The sequence below is a fragment of the Grus americana genome, chromosome 24, assembly GCF_028858705.1.
Source record: "Grus americana isolate bGruAme1 chromosome 24, bGruAme1.mat, whole genome shotgun sequence".
Taxonomy (NCBI): domain Eukaryota; kingdom Metazoa; phylum Chordata; class Aves; order Gruiformes; family Gruidae; genus Grus; species Grus americana.
The window spans coordinates 371,880-386,640 of NC_072875.1; the positions used below are offsets into that span (position 1 = coordinate 371,880).

The 14,761-nt window shown below is 40.8% G+C and overlaps 1 protein-coding gene across 7 annotated transcripts in view; it reads right to left on the reverse strand.

The window, feature by feature from the left end:
- Positions 1 to 14,761, reverse strand: part of ARHGEF12 (Rho guanine nucleotide exchange factor 12) — an 83,166-nt gene that overhangs the window by 19,450 nt on the left and 48,955 nt on the right. For all 7 annotated transcript variants that reach the window (XM_054803338.1, XM_054803340.1, XM_054803336.1 and 4 more), the window contains 18 exons: positions 14,419 to 14,538; positions 13,658 to 13,792; positions 11,985 to 12,056; positions 11,103 to 11,195; positions 10,386 to 10,496; positions 9,790 to 9,888; positions 8,667 to 8,709; positions 8,149 to 8,254; positions 7,186 to 7,323; positions 6,632 to 6,664; positions 5,776 to 5,890; positions 4,572 to 4,677; positions 4,120 to 4,332; positions 3,539 to 3,668; positions 3,211 to 3,246; positions 2,418 to 2,572; positions 1,598 to 1,744; positions 699 to 784 (listed from right to left, as the gene is read on the reverse strand). In XM_054803338.1, the coding sequence (XP_054659313.1) occupies positions 699 to 784; positions 1,598 to 1,744; positions 2,418 to 2,572; positions 3,211 to 3,246; positions 3,539 to 3,668; positions 4,120 to 4,332; positions 4,572 to 4,677; positions 5,776 to 5,890; positions 6,632 to 6,664; positions 7,186 to 7,323; positions 8,149 to 8,254; positions 8,667 to 8,709; positions 9,790 to 9,888; positions 10,386 to 10,496; positions 11,103 to 11,195; positions 11,985 to 12,056; positions 13,658 to 13,792; positions 14,419 to 14,538 (1,938 nt within the window). The remainder of the gene's footprint in view (positions 1 to 698; positions 785 to 1,597; positions 1,745 to 2,417; positions 2,573 to 3,210; positions 3,247 to 3,538; positions 3,669 to 4,119; positions 4,333 to 4,571; positions 4,678 to 5,775; positions 5,891 to 6,631; positions 6,665 to 7,185; positions 7,324 to 8,148; positions 8,255 to 8,666; positions 8,710 to 9,789; positions 9,889 to 10,385; positions 10,497 to 11,102; positions 11,196 to 11,984; positions 12,057 to 13,657; positions 13,793 to 14,418; positions 14,539 to 14,761) is intronic.

The following is a 14,761-nucleotide window of genomic DNA, read 5'->3' on the forward strand; positions in this document are numbered from 1 at the left end:
GTTTCTTTACCAGCCACATCTGATTTTAATTGTCGTCTTTTTTTTCTGGAATACTAGTCAAACAGTGGGACATTAAAAAACACCACAAGAGACTTCTGCATAAAGAGCTGAAAAGAGTAAGCAGATCAATCATCAATCTTAAAATAAGTTGGCTTGAAAACAAACAACAAACTGGGAGAGTCCCTAGAGAGATTTTTTTTTTTTTTTTAAAAGAATCTACATCACTCCTGCTCCTGTCATTTGGATCTCAGAAAGGAAGCCTGCCACAGTGCTACAAATTTGAAAAGGTTCAGCTATGTAAATTCTAGGATTGGAAACCAGTATTTTTAACTATCTCTTAACTGCACCACAGGCAACTCAGAACTTAATATTTCAGTGTTACTGAAATAAATTGTGCTATTACGTTTTTCAAAATCCTACTCTCACGTTTATGTCTCCAAAACTACCTTTCTACTCTACCCACACATCATAAGGAAATAATTTTTCTTCCTTAAATTACTCTTATCTCTAGCCAAATGAAAATCCCGTAAGTTGTTTCTGCTTTCAACCCTCATTCTCTAGCTCTATGTTGGCTCCATAGAAATGACAACTTTAAGACCTTCAGTTCCTATTAGCTGGGAATTACCTTCACTAACCTCTGTCTCTGTTGTTCTATGGAACATTATTTTCGAGTACAAGAAAGCAAAAAAGAATTTTACCCAGGAAAGCAAGTCTTCCCCAATTTGGCCAATAACAGAAGTCTCGTTCCTTTTTCGGACAGCTTTCATCTGATCGTTCAAAGCAACTTTTAAAAAAAAAAAAATTAAGTTTTATTAATACCGCTCAAATTATTTGCTTAATTTTCAGCATTTATTTTAAAACAAAAGGTATTCTAGGAAAAGACTAGATTTGCAATAACTTCAATTAAATGTAAAAAAAATGAAAAGTGTCCTGCAACGTAGTAAATTTAGCAGAATATTTAAGAAAATGTTATGTAAGTCCTTTGCACTTCTGTCTCACCTGTCTTCAAACGACCCCTAAGAACCTTTCCAGTCTTATCTTTTCTGGGGCTCACTACCACTGCCCTTTTAAAAACATAGGAACAATGTAGAATACACTTCAAGCCACCTGCATAAAATCATACAACTGATTATTCAGTTGCAGAGATGAAATTCTGATTCTGAACAGTCCTTTATCTAAACAATTGGGAAGGGTCACCCTGCAAAACCACCTGCAAGACATCAATCTTTTCAGATTTGTTTTCATGTTTTCTTCAACAACAGTCGTAACATTTTGGACGTTAACCCATAAAGACCACTCATCAAAGCATTGCTCCTTTTCTCAAAGCATGAATCAGCACAAGAGAGTATGCGTACACAGATAAGAAAAAGCAAGTATCTGAAACACGGACATGCGCATTCTGTATCAAAATATCTTTGCAAATCAGAAATAGAAGAACTGTGTGCAAAAGAAAGAGCAGCTGTAGTGTTCTTTATCATCTGAAGTGGTGTATGAGGTTGCCTCTTGTTTCAGGGTCACTTGCTTAAATTTTTCAGATATTTGTATCCAGAATCCCAGCTGAGACTACAAAGCTGAAAGGCACCTCGGCTACTCTTACCATGAAGCCCAAGGATATCCTCCAGATTTGAAAAGATTTTCCGTTTGTCACTGGAGTTCAGGATCCCCTCCCGGGTGACACGCTGGTAGAAGACATTATGCAGAACCTTCAGCGTGCGGACATGAGCTCTCTCGGTGTAAAACAATTCTGAAGAGAGAGGGGAAAGCAGGATTGTAACTACCGACTTAAAGAGGTGTGGCAACGAGCATCCAAATGCGAAGCAAACGGAAGTCAGAAGCACGAACTTACAAAAGTCTCCCTCACCAACAACTTCCCTTGCTGGCCCATATTCCAGCTTGCTCCAGAATGGAGCCATGCTCTGCTAGACTTGTATGTTTGAAAGAACAGAGAAGCCAATCGATTCGCAACTCCTAATTTACCCCAAACAAACGGTGAGCTCTTAGCAGCTCATATAGCCGCATAGTGTGCTCTGCAGGATCGCAAGACCTGAAATTGAGACGAAGCTTTGAAGACAAAAGTTTGGTAGTAGCTTGCCATTTGCATCATGTGCTTTCCAATGGCCTAGACAGTGCTGCTTGCTTTCTTTTACAGCACATGATATTGCAAACTGGCCTTTCAGTGCCAAATCACTTAATATTGTTTATTTCTTCTCTAAGGACTGGATCAATCTCATCTCAAGATACTTTTCAGTGACAAGTACAAGTTTCCCACACATGAACTCGGCAAATCAGAAGTAACAGGTGGCCACTGCTCTGAGCTGATCAGTGAAGACAGACCTAATTTTAAATTTTAAGAACTTCAGAGCTTCAGAAGACAGGACTTTGTGCTTGGTGAGCTAGGAAAAAAACATCCATCTCACCATTAATCACTTCTTGGCGCTTGATTTCATAGGGTTTCAGCCCCATCAACACTTCTCGGCTCACAAGCTGCTGCCAGTTGGGAGGGTCCATGTCCATGTCAAAATCATATAACTCATCTTCACTTTGTACATCTGTGAAACCAACACTGTCCATCCTAACATGAAAAAAACATGTCAGATACTTACTATTTTAGGCATGGAGGTAAGGAAGAAAAAAAGAGAAAATCTAAGTATATATATCAGTTGTAAAGCATTATGAATATGCTCTCCATAACAGCTGGAGGCTGTTAGATGCCTGAATCTGTAGGCACATTTTCTAATTTTGCCCTTTACAGAACAGCTAAGAGTGAATATCTGTTCTTACAGTATTTCCTTAACCCTCCTTTTAATGCTACAGGTAAAATAATTTCTTTGAAGTCAAATATCAAGTTGGTGAAAGGGCAGGTTACAATTTCTTTCCTCCATTTATCTGCAGATACAGAGCTAACAGCAACACATAAATTCCAAGAGAAAATGTGTAAATCTCAACTCTCTAGCCCATCGATTCAAATCAGCAGATACAACAATCACCATACTTCACTCATAGATCAAAGGGCTTATGTGCATATGATTCACTCCACCTGTCCTATATACGGATGCCAGTGTCTCATTTCATGTGTGTTATTTAAAAAAAGGGAAGACCATGCAGACAATTGTACTGGCTCAGAACAATCAACACTACTGCATTCTACTTCATAACCTCTTAAAATCTCAACAAATTCAGTGAAGTTCAAACATTTATAAGCATACTCACTTGCGAAAAGGCTTTGGTGTTCCCATGTCAACCATTCTGCAAAGAATGAAAGAAATTATTAGGGAAGCTTATGCAAGAATTTCACCCTGCTCTGAGCATAACTTCAGAGTAAACCTCCTAACTAGAACATTTTGTCCATCTGTCAGCCTCACCCTCCTGATACATAGTTTTCTAGTACTGCCATAGTAGCAGACACAGACTGGCATTTCCTACTTCTACCGATGTTTAATACAAATGGTGTCAGTAATAGTTTCACGGACTAAGCTTCAACAGCCATTGTCGCATTGACTCTCTTCCAAGGCTCAAGCAACCAAGGCACCACAGTTACCTCTCTGATTCTCCCTCCTCCTCCTGCAAGTTTTCCAAAGGAGATGGGAATTCAAAGGTATTATTAGGTGTGCGGGGTGTGCCATCCATACAGTCATTAGCAGGTGGAGCTTCTCCAGCCTGCTTCAAACCTAAACAGAGAATAAGTACAAAATGTCAAGAACCGTACAAAATTACAGTACATTAGAGAACGTCACAGCCTCTTCACAGTCTCTTGATTCACTGCCTCATTTCAGCTTAGAGCTGGAGGCACTGAATTCCTAGGTTGGTAAGAAAAATCTCAGTGACAAATGTTTCCAGGTGACACTGACTTGTGCTTACAAAAGCAGGCATCTGAGACTGGGTTTTTCCTGTTAGATGATCCAATGCCACAGTGACAGAAGCCACCTAACATCAATTTCTGGCCATGATAAGATTTCCTAATTTGAACCAGAGACTAAGTCAGAAAAGATGACTAAGCACCCAAGAAGATCATGTCTAATGACATAAAAACATTTCCTGATTTGTCAAGTTTGTTGCATCAGAACTGTGCTTTGCATATCCCGTTCACAACTTCATTCCTCTTTGCTAGTATCATCCTACCTGTGTCACTGTCCTTGCTTCCCTCTGGAGAGGAGAAGGGACCCATTGCCAAAGGAGACATTGGGTTGGCAGGTGGGTATGGCATATCTGTTCCATCACCGGAGGACCCACTCTGGCGCATCTTGCTAGCATCTAGTGGCTCTGGGCTAACAGAAGATGCTGGAGGCAAGTGCTTCGATTGGCGGGGCTTCTGCATCTCCATGGCTCTGCCAACTAAACAAACACAGAGCCATTATATTGCTGAAAGAGCTTTTACCTGTTTTCAGCAATGAAAAGAGGAAACATTTCAGACCAAAATTAGGTTTGTGTGTCTTCAAAAACATGTTTTTTTAAAAAAAACAAACAAACACGTTTACTGAGTCTTCTTAAAATGAATTTTTAAAAGACAGCAGAGACTTCATCTGGCTTTCAGACTAATAGCTAGGAACCATATATTTCCTTGTCTGACATACTTGCACTGCTATCATGTCGACTTGGTCTCCTTGGTGGGCCCAGAATATTAGGAAAGCCTCTTCTCTTTCCTTTCTCCTCTCCTTCTTTCTCTTTCTTGATACTTTGCTGCAGTTAATACACAACAAAGAAAAGCAAAGCAAAGAGATCACTCATTTCTTCAAATTCAGTTATTTACTAAGACAGTGACTAATTCTTGAAAACTGCAGGAGCGTGGTACAAGAGAATTTTATTTCTAACAAGTTATTGAGGGGTCAACATCCTGCAGCATCAGAGGCAAAGACAGACTATGAGTGGCGCATACACAGGTTAGCAGCAGGGAGCCACAGCATCTTAAGAGATACGTGTCTTATAAGCAAAAACCTCACACACCCTGTTTTTAACTTAGCAGGAGCTAGAAACCACTCTCCTCCCTAGGGCAAGAGACCAATTTACAGCAACTAGTAGCAGCTCGTTTCTCTAAGGTACATCTGGTGAATCCAAACCTCCATAAACATACAGACTTTAATCCGGGAGAGAGAAATACAACTTATCTTACCATTTCAGAAAGGCTGCAAACACTTGATCTAACCTTTTTTGCACTGTCAGTGCAGAACTGTTCGTAACAGTCTTAACATTTCAAAGGAAGCTGGAACGCTGATGAAAATAAGTAGCTACTGTGACCAGGTACACCCCCATACCGTGGGAGACTACCGTACACACCCACAGAAATGGGGTTTTGGTGGAAAAAAATCATTATATAACTGGGAAAGTGTGGGGGACAGGAAGAGTAGCTTTCCTGCGTTACGAAGCATGAATTTTTGGGCAAGTTTCTCAAGAAGAAAACTAAAGTATACAGGCCAACAGCCTGATTAGCCTTAATGAGATCCTCAAGTGATTCAAGGTTGTATTATATGAAACATCTCTCACCCAAAGTTTTAATAAGGCTAGAACTGTGAAAAGCAGTTAGTATTCAGACATACAGGTAAAGGAAGAAAGAAGGCAACTTATTTCTAATTCACATATCTAAAAACGTTTATTAAACCCAATTTCGACTGTTAGGTTTTCTGTGCAGCTCAGTAATCCCAGATCCTCCTGATGCCACAATAAAGACTGTAAAATTATACCAACTTCTAATGTGTCATGCAAAAACGGACTTTAGAATTCTAACGAAGAACCCATGCTGGGGAGCTTTAAACAAATGCACTCTGGCCGCAACGCTACTACCTTGATCTTTGGCAAGAAACCAATACGGCCGCGTTTTTGCTCCAGGTTCCGAGGTTCTTTAACTTTGACTCCCAGGTGTTTCATGTAAGTAAGAATCACATACTGCATTGTGGAACTGCCAAGTATATACAAAAAAAAAAAAGAAGATAGAGGATAATGAGAAATGTATTGGGGAACACACAATTTATCAAGAAAATGAAAAAGGTCAAATGCAAAGATTCTATTGAGAAATTAACCATTGTTATATTAAGAGAACTTGACACCTCTTTTTTTTATTTTTAATATGAAACTATCACAGGCAATGGGAAAGACTCAGCCAATGTCAGAATTTGTTCTCTTGTAAACAAAAGATGGAGTATATAAGAGGCATACCAGACTAGGAGGTAAAAATAAAAATTTGATAATTACACAGAAGGTCGTAAAAGGATATACTAAATACATATTTGAAGTCACATTACAGTTTTGAGTTATTGTAAAAATACGTAGCATTAAAAGGTATGGTTGCTGTAAAGAGTATAGTAAAAGCTACCCGGACAGTTGTATACATACAAAATGAACAAGGAAAGGCACATACAGAAAAAAAAAGTGTCAGACAAGATTGAAACATCTACAAAACAAAAACAAAGGAAGCATGAACTCCCAGCGACAGCAACTTTTTCAGATCTTAAAGGCAACAGACTTCAGAACAAGAAGAGGTTGAGAGCAAGAGGTTGATGCTCTGAATTCAAATTATGCCAGGGGATTGAGAAAATAAGCGTTTGTGGCTACAGCCAGCAGAGGGCCGTCTTGTTCTGCTCAGAACACGGAGCCAGCAGCAGGGTCTTACTGCACACTCAGCCCGCACAACTGCCATTACCTCTTGTCTTCTTCCAACGGCTGAGATGTCATCCTAAAAACAAGAAAGAATTTAAAAATGAAACTCAAAAACCAATTAACACCCAGTCACATCCACCCAGAGCATCAATAGTTGTGTTCAAAGTGTCCTTTAGAATTGTAGAAAGTCACAGGGGATTGGGGGGGGGGGGGGGTAGGGGGGATGAGTGAAAAAAACCTGCAGGTTCAGCTGGGAAAATCAAGATTCAGCTAACATTAAAAGAAAAAAATGGGTTCTGAAGCTATAGGTTTCTACAACCCCAAACCAGGACTCTGATCTAATAATGCACAAGCTGACAACGGAAGCGCTATCTCTGCTATTGGAACAGTAGCCTCTTTGAAAAGATATATGGACTTTACCTAACTATTAGCTTACATTTGACTATCATTATTCAAACATACTGTGATAGCAAACAGGGGAAGCAATGTCAACGTAGTGATCTCAATTTGCTTCTAGTTCCTAACTCCTTGCTCTGCTGTCGTCAGGCACAGGGTAGAACCTTTTTTACCCCCACAATTATACTTGCTGTTACTCACAAGACTTCCTCAATTTTAGCAATAATCTGTTCTGCGCATGCTCTTTCTCTCTCCATTGCATTCCGGTCACGAACTCTTTCTGCATCCAGCTTGGTCAGCTCTCCTTCTGCCAGGGTCAATCCCATACTACGTTTCTGCCTGAAAAATGGGGAGAGGGAAGCACCACTTGAAATTGAATACTGACCTGTAACAAGCAAAAGCAACCTCTTGACATTCAGTATGTCAAACAGGTTTCATTAGTGATTTCTGTATGAAAATGGCAAAGTCATGACATTTCTCCGTAACATTTGCACTCGCTGTAAAACATAGCTAAGATAACCTTTGGAGGGATAGAGTTGTATGATATTTATCAAGAGGCAGCCATTGCAAGGGTCAAGAAAGAGTAGTTACTCTTTCTGCAGCATCCCAGGTTGTATGTTTGAAGCATATACTTGAATTGAGACATTTTTAGGTATGAAAAAATCCATTATTGAACACTTGTCTTGGTATAATGTCTCATGTTGCCACAGAGCTCTTATGATTTCACATGAAAGGGCATATTAATTATCAAATTCTAAAAAGCTGCCATGGGCATATAGTAAAGTGGATTATTCCATGCCCAAAGGGGAGAGGGAAGGAAAAAAGGAAAAGAAAAAAAAGATATAAGCTGATTATAAACATGATTAGTAGGAAGGATTTATATTACATCACCTAAGTAACAATATACTAAAATTGCCTCAATAGCTTCAAGGAATGAGGAATCCAAGCTCTAAACTTGATCTTGCAATTGATTATTTGCAACACAGTATCAAAAGGCATTCAAGGATTGGTCAGGGTGACCCCGGAGGCCCTCTCTGGTGGTGTCTTGCTATTCAGTCCAAGATGAATTGCTATCTCTCTTGAGTTTGGACTCCCCTTGTGTTGGACATATTGACTGAGGGCAGATATGAATTAAACAAAACCCACACAGACAATGGTTGTTACCTGAAATCTTCCAGATTCCTTTGAACTTCTGGACAGACTTTATCTTGCATAGTTTGTATAAACTGCCGATGAAGCTCTTCAGGAATGAGTTCTGGCCGCCTTCTGTCTGTAAGTCAGAAGAGAAAAGATAATATTCTTTTGAGAACAGAGGTAGTCCTCTCCATCTTTGAATACAGTTACTCATATGTATACTTTAACCCATCCAAGAGCACTCTTTTGCCTTTCACTTGTTGATAATATGAACTTCAGTGCATTAAGCGTAAGCAGCTTTGGTCACGTCCACTATCATACTAAAAACATACATGCCAATGCATCCAAAGCTTCCCACCACTTACACATGCATATCAGAGCACGCATTATGCCCTCCCCAAGAAACGTAAGAAGTATTTATTTGTGTGTCCCTGTTACACATGACACCGTATGTTTGAACTAACCCCAAGTGCATTTCAGAAACTTGCTTGGACTGCCTCAGACAGTAGAAACTGAAGAAATAGATACTCAAGGCAAAAGCACCATACCTAGTTCTAAGGAGATTTCATCTGGAACCGGAACTTTTAGATTCTGCCAAAGGAAAGAAAGGCTGGGAGAACATACACAACAAACACCACCCCAACAAAACACACAGTGCAAAACATAAAAAAAAAAATCCCCTCAAAAGCCAGAATCATATAACCTGAACGCCTGATGGTATTAAAGGGGATGCTCCCATCCTGAATGTATATTATATTACACAAGGATTATTTCATCTAAACATGTGGTATTAGCCTCTGCTACATTATCTGGTAGCCCAGTTCATGACAGTAATGAAGTTTCCCAGGCTTTCCAACAGACACATAATATTTTCCAATCCTTGCAATAGCCACATCAATATACGCAGCAATTATAAACTAAAAGGCAACGTATAACAGCTAGAGCTTGCTTACCTATCACAAAATTATTTCTCCTATCGGACAATGCATTCCCTGTGACTTATTGAGTTACCAGGCATCTGAGGCTATATACCATTCATTTTGCCGTATTCACTGGTAATGTTTAAACAAAAAAACTTTTTCTTTTGGAGTACTTAGATAACTCCTTAGTTTTTTCCAGTTCAGGAGAATGGAGAAAGGTTCAGCTCTGGGGCCCCCAACACAAGACAGACATGGAGCTGTTGGAGTGAGTCCAGTGGAGGGCCACGAAGACGATCAGAGGGCTGGAGCACTCCTCCTATGAAGACAGGCTGAGAGAGTTGAGGTGGTTCAGCCTGGAGAAGAGAAGGCTCCAGGGAGACCTCATAGCAGCCTTCCAGTCCCTGAAGGGGCTACAGGAAAGCTGGAGAGGGACCGGTGACAAGGGCAGGGAGTGACAGGACAAGGGGGAATGGCCTGAAGCTGAAGGAGGGGAGGTTTAGATTAGATATGAGGAAGAAATTCTTCCCTGTGAGGGTGGAGAGGCCCTGGCACAGGTTGCCCAGAGAAGCTGTGGCTGCCCCTGGCTCCCTGGCAGGGTTCAAGGCCAGGCTGGATGGGGCTTTGGGCAACCTGGGCTAGTGGAGGGTGTCCCTGCCCATGGCAGGGTTGGAACCAGATGATCTTTGAGGTCCCTTCCAACTCAAACCATTCTATGATAAGCTTGAAAATGAGAGAAATGACTGGAACCTACTGCAGCTCGGTCCAAGAAGAACTGGTAAAACTCAAGGAAGACACGCCGAGTCTCTTTGGAGTTGGTCTGCTTGTACAAGTCTGTGTAAAGGTAGCACAACTGTGGGGAAACAGGAGGGGAAGAAATTAAGTGATACCAGGAGAACTCTTCTAACATCCCTAACTCCAAGTTTTCTTTCAAATATTTCAAGGAATTCAGCATTGCTGGATTGAAACTCTTCCTAGCTACCTTGAACCATCTAGATTGCTCAACTAACCTCAGCTAGGCTGCCTGGTAATCAGGAGAAGGGAAAGGCAGGGGAGTTAGAGAGAGATCAGACCTTCCCCATTAGCAACTACTCCCACCACCTCAGAGTGGACTGAAGTGCTTTCAAGAGCTAAATACTTATTTCTAAACAGCTAAATGTAAGGGAGACAGCGGTCTTTATGCTTCTCCTCATTCATGTGAAATACTCTCATTCCGGCACAGGATCTGCTTTTCTCTCCTTGCCGAAGCAGCCATGTCACCGACAGCACTACACAAGGACAAGGAAATCCTGATACACTCTGGTTAAGACTACCAATTTGGGCCCTGGAAACAATTCCAGAACATCTTACCAATGCTGCAGGGTCAAACTGGGACACCACATGATGCAGAAGAACAGCCAGGTGAGCTGGACGAGATTTCAGGTGCTCTATGCTTTGGAAACAGCTGCATTGTCCGTTAATCTGTAAAGGTACATGGAAACTATTTGAATTATTCAAGAAAGCTACTGTGATAAAAACCAAGAAGCTTTGTTACAACAGCTTAGCTCCTCATTTTTTTTAATTAAAATAAAACCTGATCAATTCCAGAACCTTTGCAAGGCCATTCTAACATCCCAGGAAGAGCATACAATGGGAACACTTCTTCTAAATATTCTCCTGAACACTGAGTACAATATACTGAAATATAGCTCAGAGCAAAGGACAGCTAAAATAACTCAGAATAAATGTCAAAAACCACAGCAGCTATACTGCTGTGACAATAACACAGAACTTAATAGCAACTAAATAAGCAAAAGAAAATTAAATAAGGCAAATTAATTTCTAGAAAGCTTGAAGTTATGAGAGCAAAGAAAGAGTAACAGAAATAATCAAAGATGGCACATTGTCATAAACTCCCCAAATGGTTTTATTTGGCAAGTTCAGCCATAACAGGAATCACGTTCTTTAATTCACCACACAAGAACTGCTCAATAAAAATAAGTCATGGAGCACTTGTAGTTTAGGCACAGAAGAGAACAATTTTGGCTGAGGGCGAAAAAGGTGGCTGAGGCTAAAAGTCATTCCCACCTGCTCCTGTTCAGTGTCAAAGTCGTCATCCTCTGCTCCAATGATCTGAGGCCCCACTCGGGATAAAGGACTGCCAACATTGGACTGGGAATCCTGGGGTGAGCGGGGAGCAAGGGATGAGAAGGAAGAGATGTGCAGTGCTATTACTCTCTTGGCACAGTAAACCTTCTTTACCAAGTTAGAAATACTACTAAAATTTTATTCTCTTTCTCAAAACTCAGTGGAAACTCATGTGCCTTTACACACCCCTGTCCAAGTTTGGAGTTGTGAGATCCCCTTACAAATGCTTCTCCCAAGCTGCAAGCATTCAGAAACATTAAATCGGATGACTCAAAAACAACTGCATTATCTCACAGACATGAGCACACTAAGCATGTGGCATATGACAAATGCCATCTTAGTATAAATGGAGAAATACGACTTTGGAAAGTCAAGCAGATGAGGGGAAAAATACTTCAGAAGTCATCCTAAGGAAGAAAATAATATGTTCAGATAGGTACGGACTTTCTGCTATGTTCCACTTTTACTGACTCTTGAGGCCATCCCTGATAATGCCAGTCCTGTAATGACTAAATATCCTAAAGAAAAAACTGTTTCATTTACTGCTGGACACAAGGAATAAAATATGTACAACTGCTCTACCTCTTTTAGGTCCAGCTGTTTTACTGCTTATCATGTATTTCTTGCCTCTAAATGGGCCTGCTCTTAAGCTCCATAAACATTTACTCAGCTAATTAACTTTCCCTGCACAATTTGAATTGCATTTTATTTTCTAAAGCAAATTTTATGCATGCTCCATCTACAGAGTGGGGGAAAACCAGCAAGGTTTTAATGGGCCCATTACAGGAGATGCTGTTGTGACACTTTATGTTTTGTACTCACAGCATCTTGAACCTCAGTCTTTTCTGGGCTCTCATCTGGAAAAATCCGCTCCTTCAAGCCACTGCGAGGACTCTGCGAAAAAAGGAAATTCAGTTCCAGTAAGTACCAGCAAATCCAGGAAAATGAGAACTGCACAGTAATTTTTTCAGCCACAACAGCCAAAACTTCTCCTTTCTCACAGAGTGAACTGTTAAACATCGGAGGTATGAGCAGCCAAACTGTGTGACCTACATGCACAGTTTCCAAAAAAACCCCAAAACCAACCAAATGCAGAAGCAGTTTCGATAAGAAAGCTAGTGACATAGACTACAGCAGAGCCATAAAATCTACTAGTGCACCTGTCCTCAGCTTTCTCTTCACTCTCTCCATCTCTTCTGACAGTTTATGTAGCATCCATCTTGCTAGCTCTCTGACTAGGCCCTTTTCTCAACATCCCCTCTGAAGAGGGGGCTCCCAGCAAAGGGCTCAGTATTCCACGTGCAGTATCACCAACGCCCAGCAGAAGGGGCGAGGAACTTCCCTCCACCTGCAATCCTCTTTCTCATGTAGCCAGTAGACACTCACTTGGCTTTATTTGCAAAGAGCACGTGCTGTGGGCTCATCTTCAGTGTGCCCACAGTAACACCCACGTCTTTTCAGCTAGGCTACTACTCAGCCTGCTGGTTCCCAGCCTGTATTGATGCATGGAGTTCACCCCAGCTGTAGAACTCTGGACTTCTTGTGAAACTTCCAGAGGTTTCTATTGCCCCCAATCCTTAAGTTTCTCAGGGGCACTTTGGATTGAAAAGCTTGAATGTTTGGTGTGTCAATCACCTCCAGCGATCAAATACCATCCACAACACTGACAGGATTAAGTTTACTAGGAAGACAGCTATGAACTTTGTTCTGCATTTATTATATACAAACATGAGTAAATACGTAGTCAGATTTGGAGTTGGAGGAGCACCATGTCAAAACATTGTCATGTATGTTCACATTTTGGAGGTATATCTGACCCACCTTACTTTCACTTCCAGCTGCTAGTTACAAATTTAGCTCCCATATCCTTAAGTTAAACAACAAACCTAGACCAAAACCCAAGCAGAGTCTCAATTCCTCTGCACTAATCAGATAGGGACTTAATTAAAGATTAGGTGCTAAGACACTCCAATAGGGAGACCATATGAGCACACAGATTGATAACGAAAGAGTGAACAGACTAAGAGCCTTTACTGTTGGCAATAACTGAAACTCACTTGGTAGAAGTAAGGCTTTTCCCCACTTTCATGGCAACTTGCCCACTGACTGGATCTGAGTCACAGCTACCGCAATTGGAACATTACCATACTCTTAAAAGATGCTCTAATTGGCATCTCTGAGTTCTGAGAAAGAAGCTGGCATCCATCTTTCTTTGTCTGGTTACAGGGATTGTGCCAGGAAAATCTAATCCTGGCTAAAAACCAAAAACCCACACTATTTCTTTCCCAGTCCCTAATGGAAGACCAATATAGCATGCTTCCTCAGGGAAATATTTTTGCTGTGTACTGAAAAGTCTATTTATTCTAGTAATACACAGCGCTACTGAGACAGAGCACATACGTATGATACACAGGACAGCACAAACAAAGAATCTACACAAGAAAAACAAATCCAAAAGGTACAGAAGCAAAGTCATGGAGCTGTTCAAGACTCACATCAGCAATGTCACTGTTTGGTCGGGAGGGGCTGTCACCACTGTAATCCAGTTTGCTCACACAATCCCCGCTCTCTGCCTCCACTTCACTGATCTGCAGCGATTCCGTCACAGACCTGGAGGACAAGACTCCATCCTAAAAAAGATAAAGCGGGTTGAAAGACAGCACAGAGCAAGTAGAATATTTCAAGAGACAATCCTTAAACATTAGCTGTTGCAAAACCTGGTTACTTCACATTACATAAGAAACTTTTTTCATGTATCCTGAAAAGGCTACAAAGCTTTTCTAGGGAAGACAACAGAAAATCGCACCAAGTTTTCAGGATTTATAACATTATAGGCAGAGGAAAAAGGGGAAAAAATAATATCATGTACTTTTTTTTTTTTTTTAAAGGCAAAAGCAAAGCTGTTTTAAGCTTCCAGTTATTCATTCTCCACTGAAGAATGACTTCACAGGTTTCTTTTAAGTTGTACTTACAGACAGGCTAATAAACACATTGTACTTTGCACTTACTGTTTTAAAAGCGGTTTTTACACAGGTGATTTGAAAGTCCATTGTAAAGTCTACTTTACATACTGACTGCCCTGTATTGCCTGGCAGCTTCTGCAAGCCTAATTACAGGTCTGAACTCTAGGGGGTGCAATTTGCCCGTACAAGCACAGAAGAGCGTGGCAGGGAACTCCTGCTTGCCCAGAACACGGTCATCCCCCAAGAATTTTTACCCAGAACATACCACAGAGAAGCCTGACACATTCTGTTACCTGAGTACAGCCTGTGGCTTTGGACAACTGCTCTTGCAGCTGAGGAATGTGCTTCTTCGTTTCCTGTATCTCTTTGAGCAGTCGTGTGGTGGGTGATCGGCTATACTCTTCTTGCAGAGACTGAAAAATAATTTTATGAGCTTTCACTCAGTATTTCCTCAATGTCAAAGCTTAGAACTACAACCTACTACTAATCTTCATTCTGTTTACACATTTTAAATAATAAACAGCACATCTGCACACCTACCAACCAGATGCTACAGAACGTCCATTTTATATAGCTCTTCCCTCTCTTGTGCCATGTGAAAATAAATGCATTCTAGAGATTTATTGAAATCTCTGA